At 51.2% G+C, this 14,243-nt stretch overlaps 1 protein-coding gene across 2 annotated transcripts in view; it reads left to right on the top strand.

The window, feature by feature from the left end:
• LOC144768066 (alpha-2-macroglobulin-like protein 1) overlaps positions 1 to 14,243 on the top strand; it is a 411,824-nt gene that overhangs the window by 376,162 nt on the left and 21,419 nt on the right. For both annotated transcript variants that reach the window (XM_078651439.1, XM_078651438.1), the window contains exons 32-33: positions 491 to 581; positions 14,163 to 14,231. In XM_078651439.1, coding sequence (XP_078507565.1) covers positions 491 to 581; positions 14,163 to 14,231 — 160 coding nt within the window. The remainder of the gene's footprint in view (positions 1 to 490; positions 582 to 14,162; positions 14,232 to 14,243) is intronic.

The following is a 14,243-nucleotide window of genomic DNA, read 5'->3' as shown; positions in this document are numbered from 1 at the left end:
ATGAGAAAGAGGCAGTGAGAACAGAGGGGAGGAGACTGTTAAAAAGGAAATTGTTGAGACAGTGAGGGAGGATTGAGCAAAAAAGAGATATCAGGGCAAAGCAACTGTCAGCGAGGAACAGGGCGATAGTGACTGTGACGGAGAGAGCAAGAGGAAGTAAGAGGGGATGAATAGCAACAAGGGGATATTAACATTAGAGATAATGCTTAATGATGCTGTACAACTTGTATCATGTTTGTGGATAAGGAATCAATAACATATTTACAGTACATATATTGATATCGTATGAGCTTTGCAATTAAACTATAATAAATAACACAAAAATGCCTAGTGTCTAATTTCTGAGTTTTTACTCATTCTTGCAATTTTTTATTGTTAAAAATAATTAAAAAAAATATAGTGACAAAAAAAAACACAATATGGTTTTATAAGCTAGAGTAGGGATTTGTATGATACTTAAAGATTGGCCTTGACACCTCTTATGTTACAGGTATGCCGGGAGCCGCAACGTATCCAACATGGTGCTCATCGAGGTGAAAATGCTGTCAGGATATGTACCTGATACTTACACTGAGATAAAGGTAATGGAGCCCCCCCATACTTTCCCCTCAAACCCGTGTGGGATTTTCTCCCCTGACCAACATCACTGTAAGAATTGTGGGGCCGGGGGAATTGTGTTGTGAATCTGTATTTGGGAGAATTAAGAAGGCACAAAATTGGGTCAGGGAGAGTAGACCTGGTAAAACTGGAAACTTCTTGGGAAAAGTAAAAATCAAGGTGGCACTTGTAAAAACGCAGTACATTGATTGCAGGCGGGCAACAAAGGTGCCTCGTTTCATAAAGCCTGGGATTCAGAGGTAAATATAAATCAATAAATACCTATTTGTAGATGCAGTCTATTCCTGGGCACAAGTTGTTGCAAGAGGTATGGGAAAAGATGGACCAGATGAGTGGTAACTTTTTCTGTCTTGCTTTGATTTCCATTAGCATACCTAGTTAAAAGGCGAGAGACTAAAGGCCATTACTGTCTTGGTCTGTTTTCTTTGGGTGTAGGATTCTGATCTACTGTCCACCACACTCCTTATACCAGAAGCAAGGTGATTGAAGGAACAATAAACTTTGTCCCAAGGAGTCCATTCATGGGAAAAGGAGGTTAAAAAAAAAAAAAAAAAAAAGGGAAAGGGAGGGGGCGTGGCTTGCCGGGCGATGATGGCGGTCGCAGCTTTGTAGAGCTCCCGCCGGACCGACCTTAATTCGTTCACTTATCCTGGTCCCCGAGCCCGATACTGCTTCCCGGCGACTGGCGCGAAGCTGGTGGAGTCCCCTGCCTGCTCTGGAGTACCGATCCTGCACTCTTCTCTCTTCTGTGCCCGTTGGGAGGCGACGGCGCCCTGCGGCCTGGTGACCGGCTGGAGACCGGGGTCCTCGAGTTTCGGGACGCCCGGCGGTGGTCGCGGGCTCGCGGGTGGTGGCGGCTTCAGCTGCGCCGCTACTGGCTCCGTCCTACTGCTGCAGCTGCCCGCGGACCGCGGTGGCACCCCTCATCCTTGTGCCTTGGGTGGACACCTCTCTCCCCTGAAATCCTGGGGAGGCAACGACGGAGTGAGGCCTGGTGACCGGCTGGAGACCGGGGTCCTCGAGTTTCGGGACGCCCGGCGGAGGTCGCGGGCTCGCGGGTGGTGACGGCTTCAGCTGCCCGGCTCCTAGCTCCATCCAATTGCTGCGGCTGCCCGTGGACCGCGGCGGCGCCCCTCATCCTTGTGCCTTGGGCGGACACCTCTCTCCCCTGCAGTCCGGGGGAGGCACCAGCGAGGAGCGGCCTGGTGACCGGCTGGAGACCGGGGCTCCCGAGTTTAGTGACGCCCGGCGGCGGCTGTGGGCCTGCGGGTGGCGGTGGGGTCCGCTGCACCGCTCCTGACTCAGTACCCCTACTGCTACGATTGCCCTCTGACCACGGCAGCGCCTCCCCGTTCCTGCACCTTGGGCAGGCATTTGTGGAGATAAACGCCGGGACGGCCTGTCCCGCCTGGGTGAGACCGGTCCTCGGATTTCGTGGCCTCGGGCCTGGGCTGGCCTCTTGGGACTCTCCCACTGCAGTTCTCTTCAGGGGCCTGGGGCCTCCAACGCTAGTGGCAGTACCTGGGGGGTCCTGAGCCTTGTTGGAAGGAGTGCCGGCCTTGCCCGGCGAGCGGTCCCGGCGAGCCCGTGTTGGGCCATGACCAGAACCGGAGGTGGCGGCCCGCCTAAGCATGGCCCTATCGATAAATTCACGGGGCCTAGTGGTGGCTCCGGGGCGGCCGGTGGCAGCGGTGGCCCTGGGCCGGACAATGCGGCGATCCTGGCGGCCATCACCCAATCCCGGGATGCGCTTGATGCCAAAATCGGAGCGGTGGGAGAAGATGTCGCGCTGTTGCGCCAGGACCTCCGGAATGCGGTGGGTCGGATCACCGAGGCCGAGTCCCGGATAACGGTGACCGAAACGGACATCGGCGCCCTGAAGAAGCGGTTGGCGGAAGTGGAGGGAGTCCAGAAGACGTTGGCGGCCCGCGTGGAGGATGCCGAGGGGCGCGCACGGAGGAACAACCTCCGCTTTATTGGCTTTCCGGAGAGGTGCGAGAAAGACGACATGGAGGGGTTCTTGACCCGGTGGCTGGAGAGTTGGCTCCCCGAAGGGGTGCTGTCCACGTGCTTCGTTATCGAGAGGGCGCATAGGGCCTTAACCCAGCGGCCACCGGAGGGTGAGCGTCCCAGGTCAGTCATAGCCCGGCTGTTGAATTATCACGACCGCGATGTCATTCTGCGGGAGGCAAGGACCAAAGGCTCGCTTACCTTTGAAAATTGTACCATCATGATCTTTCCCGACTACACGAGGTTGGTGCAGAAGCAGAGACAATCCTTTGTGGCCGCCAAGGCCAAGTTGAGGGGCTTGAAGCTCCAATACTCTCTCCTTTACCCGGCCCGTCTGCGAGTGGTACACCAGTCCAGGACGCATTTCTTTGATTCACCTGAGGAGGTTTTCCGTTGGACCGACGAGACGGTGCAGCTCCGGCCGCATCCCCAGCCAGGTCTGAATCCGGGCGGGTCCCAGAGGTCATCGCCGGAGCGGACGAACCACCGGAGCCGGAGGGGTCGACACCGGAGGTCCCGGTCTCGGAGGCGGGCGGCCTCTGCTAGTGCATCGCAGACGAGTGGTGCGAGGGACTCGGAACACTCTGATGCCGGCAGTTGAACACTGGTGGGACTGGGCCTTGTTGCTGAGTCCTGAGTTGCCCTTCATAGGCTGGTGAGACTGTTCTCTTTTGACTTCCCTATGCCAGTCTGTTCCCGGTTACTGACTCCTATTGCTTTTAGCGGGAGCACGGTAGGGCTCGGGAGGCACCTTTTGTGGGCCTCTGACCCTCACGGTTGTGAGTGTAGTGGGGGGGGTGGTGTGTGTGTGTTGATTGGGGTGTTGGGATCCATTGGTATGGCGGGCCCTGGGTTCTCTGTTCTGGACCCGGGTCTTTCCATGCCGCGACAGATGCTTCAATGTTCTCTGAGGTATTGGGGTGGGGGGAGTGGGGCGTGGGGGGATGTTCTTTGGTTGCTAATGGTTGGGGGGGCCTGGGTCTGGGGGGGGTTGCTGAGTATTGGGATGGGTAGGGGGGGACCACACGTGCCTATGATCGTTGATTGTGTTGTTTTGTGGGGTGCGCCGGGGTGGTGTGGAGGGCCGGGTGCTGGTCCCTGTATTGACTATGGCTGATGCCGTGACTATGTCTCCTCCTAAGGCCCTGCGTGTTGTGACATGGAATGTGAGAGGAATTTTGGATAAAATCAAGCGTGGGGCTGTGCTACGATGGGGGAAGAGGGAGATGGTAGATGTGCTGCTGCTTCAGGAGACCCACATGCTGGGTTCCAAGGCCCTTAGCCTCCAGAGGTTTGGATTTCAACAAGTGTACCATGCCGGTTTTACAAGGGGCTCGCGGGGGGTGGCTATCCTGGTGCACCGCAGGGTGGCTTATGTGCATGAGAGGCAATGGATAGACCCTCAGGGCCGCTTTGTTTTCATCAAGGGCCAGCTGGGTACTGAACAGGTGGTGTTTGGTAGCGTGTACGCCCCCCCCCTCTCCAATGGGCCCTGTCTGAGCGGCTGTTCGCGCTGTGGGATGAGATTCCGGAGGTGCTGACCATGGTGGGAGGTGACTGGAATGAGGTTATGGATGTGGGCCTGGATCGTCGGAGGCGGGCGCCGGCTGTGGTGGATCCCCCCCCCGCTGCTGCTCCCACCAGATTGAGCGCGACTGCGAGTGGCCTGGGATGGGTTGATGTGTGGCGCCACTTTCATCCTGCTGTGCGTGAATTCACATTTGTGTCGGCGGTGCATGGGTCCTTTTCAAGGCTGGACTATCTGTTTGTGCCGGGTGCCTGTCTGAGTCGAGTCAGGGATGCGGTGATACTCCCCAGGGGCCTGTCTGATCACTCCCCGGTCCTGGCAACTATGACCCTCCCTTCCCAACGACAGCCGTTTAGATGGCGGATGTCGTCCTGGCAGCTGCAACGGCCCGAGTACGTGCCTCACCTGCGCGTGGCGATTGATCATTATTGGCGTGAGAATCTTGTGGGTGATGTGGATGCAATGGTGGTGTGGGAGGCGCTGAAACCCACGTTACGGGGTATTGATATTGCATGGTGTGTGGCTGCTAGGCGGAAGCATCAGGAAGCCATTGTGACCGCTGCCGCCCGTGTAGAGGAGTTGGAACGGCGTGGTAGTCTTGGGAGCGACGAAGACATGGTGCGGCGGCTCCTACAGGCCCAACAATCGTATGCCTCCGTCTTACACGATGAAGCCCGGCAGGCGTGGCTCGCCACGCGCAGCAGGGTATACCAGTGGGGCGACAAATCCTGCACTATGCTACACAGGTTGTGTCAGGCGACTTTCCAGCCTCTTGTGTTGCCGGGTCTTACGGCTGAGGACGGCTCAGTTATGACTGACCCGGCCCTATTGGCGGCCAGCTTTGCCCGCTATTACGAGACGCAGTACGCCCCTTGTGACCAATTGGAGGAGGGTGGGATCTCCGCTTATCTTGACGACCTGCTACCGCGGGCCGTTCCTGATGAGACCAGGACCGCCCTGGACGCCCCGCTCACGGCTGAGGAACTCGGGGAGGCCCTTGGTCAACTGAATGCCGGGAAGGCGCCGGCCCGAGTGGCTACCCGTGCGAATTCTATAAAAAGTTTCACGTCCAGCTGGGGCCCCACTATCGGCGTGCCCTGGAGGCGGCGCGGGTTCAGGGGGAGATGCCGCCGGACTGGCGCCATGCCGAGATCGTGGTCTTCTTAAAACCGGGCAGGGAGCCGGACAGATACGACTCTTACCGGCCTATTTCCTTGTTAAACATCGAGGCTAAGATCCTGGCTAAGGCCTTAGCGAACCGCCTGCTACCCCACATCACTGACCTGGTCCACCCAGACCAGGCTGGATTCATGCCAGGGAGGGCCACCCGACACAACATCCGACGGGCGCAAGCGGCAGTGGATGCTATGGGAGCTAGCGATGAGCAGGCGGCACTCTTCTTGGCAGATATGGACAGGGCCTTTGATTCTGTGAGTTGGGTTTATCTGTTTGCCCTCCTGGCCCGCCTCAACCTGGGGCCGGTTTTCCTGTCGTATGTCCGTCTCCTCTACACTAATGTGACGGCCTCGGTCCGTGTGGCCGGAGCTACCTCTGGGCGTTTCCATATAAGACGTGGCACTCGGCAGGGCTGCCCCCTGTCCCCGTATCTGTTTGCCCTTGCCATGGAGCCCCTGGCGTCGCGGGTACGAGTGGATGCCCGATTGTGCGGCTTTGTCTGGAATGGGGACCTGGCGGACAGAATTGCGCTGTATGCGGATGACGTCCTCTTCTTTCTCACCGACCTGCAACGCTCGGGCCCCCGGGTCCTGGAGATTATGCGGGCGTTCGGCGAGGCATCGGGCCTCCGTCTCAACCTTAACAAATCGACCCTGTGGGTGCTGGGCGGCGGAGTGGTTGCCGACCCCTGGGCTGCGGAGTTGCGAGTGGCGACGGGAGGCCTAAAGTACTTGGGCGTTTTTCTATCGGAGTCGCGGGTTGTGGCCTGGGCGCGTGGAGTCCTGCCGGTGTGGGAACGGGTACAGGCTGATGTCAAAACTTGGTCCAGGATGCCGCTCACTATCTTTGGTAGATCGGCCATCTTCAAGATGGTGGCGCTTCCGCGTCTCCTGTACCAGCTCCAGAATTTCCCATACCCCATCGGCCTGGAGTGGTTCCGTCAGGTTAACTCTGTTTTGGGTCGTTTCCTGTGGGATGGGGGTGCGGCCAGAGTAGCACTGAAGACGTGTTTTCTGTCCACATACTGTGGCGGCCTGGCCACCTCGGACCTCCTCTCCTACTACCAGGCTTCCCAGTTACTTGTTCTTAATGAGTGGTGGTATGGCGATAGAAGCGATCCGGCCTACGCCCTGGAACGGTCACTCATGGGTGACCATACGCTCCACACCATCCTGTATTCGGCTCGCCTGCGCCGTGGGTTACCCTCGGTCACAAGGGTGGTCTTTGCCGTGTGGCGACAATCCTTGCGCCGCATGGGATGGTGGGGCAAGTTGACGGCTGAGACGCCGCTTTGGCATAATGGTCTGCTCCCAGAGCTAGCGGCTCTGGCCGGCTTTGAGGGTTGGGAGGCCATAGGGGTTACACAACTGGGCCAGGTCGTGTCTGGCACCACTCTCAAATCCTTCGAGGAGCTCCACACGGAATTCCAGATGCCTCAGTCCCAATTCTTCCGCTACCTTCAGTTGCGCCATGCCCTCGCCCCGAGCATCGCCGGTCTCGACTCCTTGCCAGAGTTTAGCCCGATCGAGGCCAAGGTGTTTATGGGAGACTTGGGAGACAGAAAGGTCTCCAAGATATACCAGACACTTGTTGTCCACTGCTCCTCCACCCTGCACTCCCTTCGAGAGGCGTGGGAGGTGGACGTGGGTCCCCTCGATGAAGACGATTGGAGGGAGGCGCTGGAGTCCCCACGTGGAACTGCCATTGCTATCCGGCTCCGGCTCATTCAATTCAAGTACCTGCATCGGGCGTACTATACACGTGAACGATTGTGGAAAGCTGGTTTGATTGCATCCCCGGAATGCTTGCGCTGTGGGTCGGTGCCTGGGTCCTTACTGCATACTGTGTGGACGTGTGGCCGGCTGACTGGGTTCTGGAGGGGTGTGTGGAGTTGCCTGACTGAGGTGCTGGGCTGGGACCTTCCTCGTACCCACCGGTTGGGCCTACTGCACATCATGGAAGGGATTGGGGGTAACATATATAAGCGCCATTTGCTGCTCTTGGGGCTGGTTGTGGCCAAGCGAGACCTGGCCCGGGCATGGAAAGCGGTGAGGGCCCCCCCCCTTTCTGCTTGGAAGGCGGGGCTGGATTACTTCATGGGTCTGGAGAGGCCGGTCTTTGAAGCACGGGGCTGTCCTCACAAGCACTTCAAAATTTGGAAGCGTTGGGCTGACTATCGTGGTCTATTCCTGGACCCCCCAGCGGAGCGTGAGGAGGACGTTTGATCACAGTGACACTGTTGGCCCGAAGTAACATTGCCCTGGTGGCGCTGCACCTACTTACTTTTCTTTATTGCTTTCTATGCACGTGTGGTGGGGGGGGTTGGGGGGTGTCCGGGGCTGGGGGGGTGGAGTTGTGGGTTAGGGTGGGTCACTGGGGTGTTTCTATACTGAGCATATTTTATGAGTCTACTCTCGCATTTGCTGCCTATGTAATTGCTGTTTTGATACTGTCGTGGTGTTCTTCGGTTGTGGAGATGCCACATTCTCAATGCTCATTTGCTCAATAAAATTGGTTGTGAAAAAAAAAAAAAAGGGAAAGGGAGACAGCACTGTAGATAAGTCTATTTAGGTTTTAGATGGCTATGTCTGACACAGATACCCCAGAGAGTTGTCTTCTATGCTTGATACCCGCCAACTGTGTTCCGAAGAAGTTGCAGACATGATGGAGTAGTGCAAGACAGACATACATGTATGACTCAAAGGAAGAGTTCACTGATTCATGTATACCAGGAAATGTATTAGTCCTTTTCCTCTCCCCTTCCTGCCAGTACTTACTAACTGTTCTAGAATGATATTGAAGGACAAACTGGAAGTAGGCCTGGATACCCGCTCCAGCAACATAAACACCCAAAGAACTTCTTTGAAAGTTCACCACTCTTGATGCGGAGAAGGCAGAAGATAGGAACTCACAAATGAGTTTCAGAAAATCAAGTTCTGCCTTGAAAGAAGACTTGCTGAGTTCCCTCTAAAACACCTTGAGCAAATCCCAAGAAGGATGGAGAACACAAAAAAGTGAGGAGGAGGACAATGAGTGATTGTACTATAAAAAGAAGAACCCCACAATGATCTCATGATGTCAAGATTCCCTCTCTGTCTGTCTCACTACACCTCCACAACTGCGTTATGATGTTTGCCTTGTTTCCCCTTCGTTCACCTAAAGAACTTAGGGCCATATGTATCATCAACCTGATTTGCGATTCTGAAATAGCGATTTTTTAGAAATTGCTATTTCAGAATCGCAAATAGGGATGTATGTACAAATTCGCAATTTTTCTTACGAATTCTTAGTATTCCTTAATTGCGATTAGCAAATTGTGAATCGCAATTAAGGAATACTTTCCCATTCATTTCTATGGGCCAGGAGGCCCATAGGAATGAATGGGAAGTTATTCTCAATTTGAGAATCGCAAATAGAGAATAATTTCAAGGGTGCAGGGGTGTCCAAAGGACTCCCTGTTGCACCCCTGAAATAAGCATGGGTGCACATGTGGCGCACATACATGCCCTAAGGGCATGTATATGCGTCACATGGCACTTTGAAAAACGCAAAAATTTGCATTTTTCAAGGAATTCGCAAATTACCACCAACTTGAAGTTGGAGGTAATTTGCGATTCCTTAAGGACAATTTGCATTTTTTTTTGCTTCATACATTGCATTTAAGGAATCGCAAAATTTGCGATTCCTCAAATGCAATTGCAAAATAAGGAATCACAAATTTTGCGATTCCTTGTTTTGCACCAGATTTTCCATAATACATACCAATTGGCAAATTCGTATTCGCAGATGCAGAAATTCTGAGAATTTAGGCGTTTGCGAATGCAAATTTTCTTGATACATATGGCCCTTAGCAATATCCCTCAGTCCATTTAATGATCCCAGGGTTAAAAGAAGGCTTCAGGGGATGTGCTGAATGGAAGGCTCTGACCAGGAGTGGTGTTTGCTGAAAAGATGCTGGCTCCCACGACTTCTCCAAGGCTTCATATTCTCTCCATGCAATAAGACATTGCAATTGGCCACTACATAACCTGGATTCTGCAACCACATTGACCTCATGTTGTAGTTGACCCTTAACTATGACCACAGGAGGAGGGTACCATCATGCCTGTAGGTTTCACTCTGAATAAGTTTAAAATAGGGTAAATGAATCTGTAAGCCAGCAGTACAAGTTTAACGGTCACCTTCCCTGTAGCTAGCTGTATTCACAAAGAGGAACACAAAATAAGTTTTCAAGTTAGGGGGGACTTCAGAATGTACAAATGCGCAGTTGATAGCCAACACTTATTCCCAACTGAATATGAAAGAGGCTGGTAGTCATTTACTGCCTGCACATCTATTTTACTGTGACTTAACCAACATGTGGTTACAAATTTCTGAACTACTTACATTCTGCAAGGTGGTGAGCCATTTCAGCACTGAAGGCACAGAGGCAGGCATGAACTGGGAGGGTCAAATGAAAGGATTGAACCCAAATGTTTCAAGGGCAGGTAAATACCCAATGAGCGTATGCAGGAAAACTCTGCAAGTGGCATGCTCTGCACTCAAAACTCCAGGGGCCATATTATTCAAAGTACCCCGGGGGCACAAAAGACATGTGTGCCTGTTTCTTCCACCTTTGAGGCACTTTGGTATTACAGAAGAGGCTGCAGACACTTCCACTTTTGTAATTTAGATTGTGCCGGCACTACATGAGCATCAGTATGACCTCTTACGGCATTCCCTCTGTTGCATAGAGGCTTGGCCCAATGGAAATGAAGGAGCACTTTGCATATTTTACCGTACTTTAATTATTGACATGGGTACAGGGGCAAAGGAGCTTCCAGGAAGCACTCTGACTATGTGCCACAAAGAGGGTGCACAAAGTCAGAGCATCTCCTGCAAGGAGGTGGGCAGATGGAGAGACTGAACGAAGTCCTCTGGAGATGCTCTGACTTTGGGAACCTACAATAATCCCCCTGCCATAAAATACCATCCATCCCCTAATCTCCTCATACCACCCTCCCTCCCCAACCACACCCTTTGGGCAAACATACATTTACCACGTGCTTAGAGCACTTATAGCATGCCATAAATCCCCATGGAATGACGGATTCTATATGGTTTATGACCTGAAAAATCAGACCCACATGGTAATTCCACATTCCTTAAGATTTTACTCATAATTGCATGGTACTGGTGGGATATTACCACACAGCCTTTCCCCCAGTATTGTGCAATTTATAATCATGGCCAAAGTGAACTATCAGAGGCTGGGGTCTTTATGGTCTGCCAATTCCATGATCATTCATGGGGACCCTTTCAAGTAATGTCTCCAGTGCCCAAATGTCTCCTTCCTGACAAACAACTCTCTGTTAACTGTCGAATTATTGTGCTCTGTTCATGTCGAGGTATATGAGTAGCAAATCACCAGGTGACAAGTGTGAGTTGGAAGGTGAAAGTGTGATAAAATAACCCCAAGAAACTGTGGATGCCTGCATTTCCACTATACATTCTTGTTGACAATCAGGTGGTCATTATACAGAACAGGAAGTGAACACTCATTTCAAATAAAATCATTCTGTTGTTCTGAGCTCCCTCACATCAATGCATGTCCAGAAGTCTGCATCAGGTTTCAGTATAAAGAAAATGGGAGTCATGGCTGGAGATACTGAGTACCTGATAAAACCCTTCTCTAGATAGATTTTCAGCCAAGTAACACCTAAGTACATCATCCTATTTTGGTGTTAAAGGGAAGATCTGCCTTAGGCATCAAGGACCACATCAATGGAATGGTTATAGTCACAACGAGACAGAAGGGAGTCTGCTGCTTTTTTTTTTTTACTAAATGTACCTGCATATTCTTTGTATGTAGATGGACTTTCAGTAGTAAGAGCTAGTAAGAGCTATACTTGTTAAATTTTGAGTTAATGATATTCCCTCCTGGGGTATACAATGCTGAGCTCAATGCAACAATTAGTACTTGATAGCTCCACTCAAATACATTACAGGATTACTGGGCCTAACTAAGAAGTTCCCAAGACTACAGAAAAAGCGATGTATCACTAACCTCTAATACCGAAGTGTCGCTTGCTGAGTCACCATCACCATTAGTTTTTCCGCACAGTTCAAATCACCAGAGGATAGAGGTCTCCTATGCACCCCTCGAACGGCTTCTTCTTTGGACTTCTTATGGAGGACAATCACCATCGATTGACTGAACTTTGTGTCCATAAAATAATCATAGCTGTCAATGAGGCCCATGGTGGTAACAGGTCTCTGCCTGATGGCAGGATCATAGACAAGGAATAATGGCCCATTCTGTTGGGAAATATATTCGGAAAGATATACCCACCTCAGGTTTGCTCATCTGAGATGAGCTTCCTAGCTCTTTTGCAAGTGCGTGCAATTTTTAAGATAGCGCCCCTTTCCTGCCAAAGAAAAGGCACAACTCTCTTGTTGCTTCGGATATTGTCTCCTTTTGAGAAAGGCATTTTTAAGAGACCCAACTGCACAGACTCTTTGAGACATCAAACACACTGCAGGACAGTGCATTTTATGTATCTCTATTTGTTGTTGCGCTTCTGTCTGCAAAGTCACATTAATCCAAGTGTTGCAGATAGTGGGCCAATTTATTGCTAAGGATAGAGCATCTTTGGGTTCCACTTGATAGAATTCCACAGCCACAGCTTTGCCAGTCCAGCATACATTACTCTCAAATGCTGAAAATAGCTGGCTAACTCCGAATATCCTTGGAGCCTTGCCTGAAATGTAATAACCCCATGTGTGGTGCCTTGTTGGCTTGGCGTCTATCCAAAATAGATGGGCTTTATGAACTTGGTATAATATATTATTGAAGTTGATTAAAGCATAGCTAAAACAAGTGCTTCATTGGTTAAATGGGAGAGACTAAACAACACTTTTGCTGTGACCTGAGTTAGTAGGCCATTGACAAAAAATGCAAAAGGCAACGACCCATGAAATCTTGGACAGTCTGTCATACCCCTGAATATATTTTGGGCAGAGCTTATGGTTTTGACCTTAAAAGGTGATGAACCACCAGACAACAAACTCCACTGGAACAATTGCTGTACTGAGCTGGGTCAAAGCGCTCCATGCCGCTGATTTTGTTTGCTTGTTGCTAGAAAGGGATGCTTGCCCTTCTCTACTGAAAGGTGCGGATTCTGAAGACTTTTTTTTTTAACAAAAAGGTGCTCTCCTGATGCACAACCTCAAGGGCCTCTTGGATTTTGGTAATGGCGAGGGCCATAGCATGTAAAGGATTGACATCAGAATCCATGGTAGATTGGTCTCTGCCCCATCCACTGCCACCCCAACAGCCAATGGTCTAGCTTCCACCACTTAAAATGTCCAGTATTTGTATTTGTAAAGCACAAACAATTACCCGAAGGTGTCAAGGCGCTGGGGGCCGCCGGGAAGATTAAGCGAGCTATTGCCCAGAGTCACATGGTGCTGGGCAGACCCCTGCCACCAGAGCCGGGGATCGAACTGTGATCCCAGCGTCCAGCATCAGTCGCCCTGGCCGCTGCACCACACCCGGGGCCTCATTTATGAAAGCCTTGCGCCACCGATGCGTCACTTTTTCCCATGTTAAAAGTGACGCACCGGCGGCGCAAGGCCTTCATAAATAAGGCCCCCTGAATCCCTTCATTCTCCTTCTAGGCTACCTCACTTATCTAATAATTGTAAGAGTAGACCTCATAAGTTCAAGGAAAGAACAGAGGGTTGTAAGAGTACTTGAGCGGAAGGAAGGCGGAACAAATAGGCAGGTGTAGAATCAGCGTGTGAGGATAGAGATTCAGGGATAAAGAAACATTTGGTTACATATAATGTACTGATGAAAGAATGGATAAGAAAAGAGCAGTGTAGGGAGAGGGAGACAGTGAAGAAAGGAGAGGAGGAGCCACAAATGCATAGGGAGGCATACAGGGAATGAATAGGCAAAATTAAAGGTAAGCAGGAGGAGTTGGAGAGAGTAGGGCAGGCATGGACACTGAAGAAGGACTGAGGGTGGAAATGGTGAGAAAGACAGGTGATGACTATGAGGGTGATAAACAGTGGAAATAAAGCATGAAAGAAATGTTGAGGCAAATTAAACTGAATGGTATTGGAAGCTGGTGAGGGGAAAGAGTGAAGGAGTTAGAAAGACAGAGAGATGAGTAGACAAATGTAGTGAAGGAAGCATTGAACACTTAATTACAAAGATGCAAAAACACTGGTGACGCAGAGAAAATGTCTAGATATTGTGTGACTCAATCTAAGTTTGTTAAGACAGACCAGCAACAGTGACGACAAATGCAGGTACACCAGCGACCATAACAGTCGCCACCCAACAGACTCACCCTCAGTCGCGTTCCTCATTTCACACGAGTATTATGTTTCACCCTCACGCATCATCAGATGCTCACACATTCGACAGACATCCTAAACTATGAAGAGCACCATACCACAACAAGGAATGATTGAAGAGTGAAACATGGAGGTGGGGAGAAGATGCAACAGAGGCAAGAGAGACAGCATACATGACATCCAGCAGAAGATAATCAGGAGTTTCTTCTGCACCTAGTTTAAGGCTGATTGGGACCTGACTACACAATGTTTCTCTCACAGTGGCACAGCCCCTACTTCTGACAAGATGTAGGGCCGCAGAAGAGCCAATCGTGTCATGTACAGAAAACACGCAACTGAGTTCTCAGTACATAATACAATGATTTGACCACAGGCTACTCTCTGTCCATTGGATGTGGTTTTTGACTCTGAATAAGCTGTGCACCCACATGGCAGAACCCCTGTAATTGTAAGTGATGTACTCTTGTGTTCTCTCTTTCTGCAGCTCCTGAAATTCCCACTTGTGAAGAGAGTAGATGTTAAACCGGACTCTGTCTCCATCTACCTGGAAGAGGTGAGCTCACGG

This window comes from Lissotriton helveticus, chromosome 7 (assembly GCF_964261635.1).
Source record: "Lissotriton helveticus chromosome 7, aLisHel1.1, whole genome shotgun sequence".
In the NCBI taxonomy this organism is placed as follows: Eukaryota; Metazoa; Chordata; class Amphibia; order Caudata; family Salamandridae; genus Lissotriton; species Lissotriton helveticus.
This window is presented reverse-complemented; position numbering and strand designations above follow the sequence as displayed.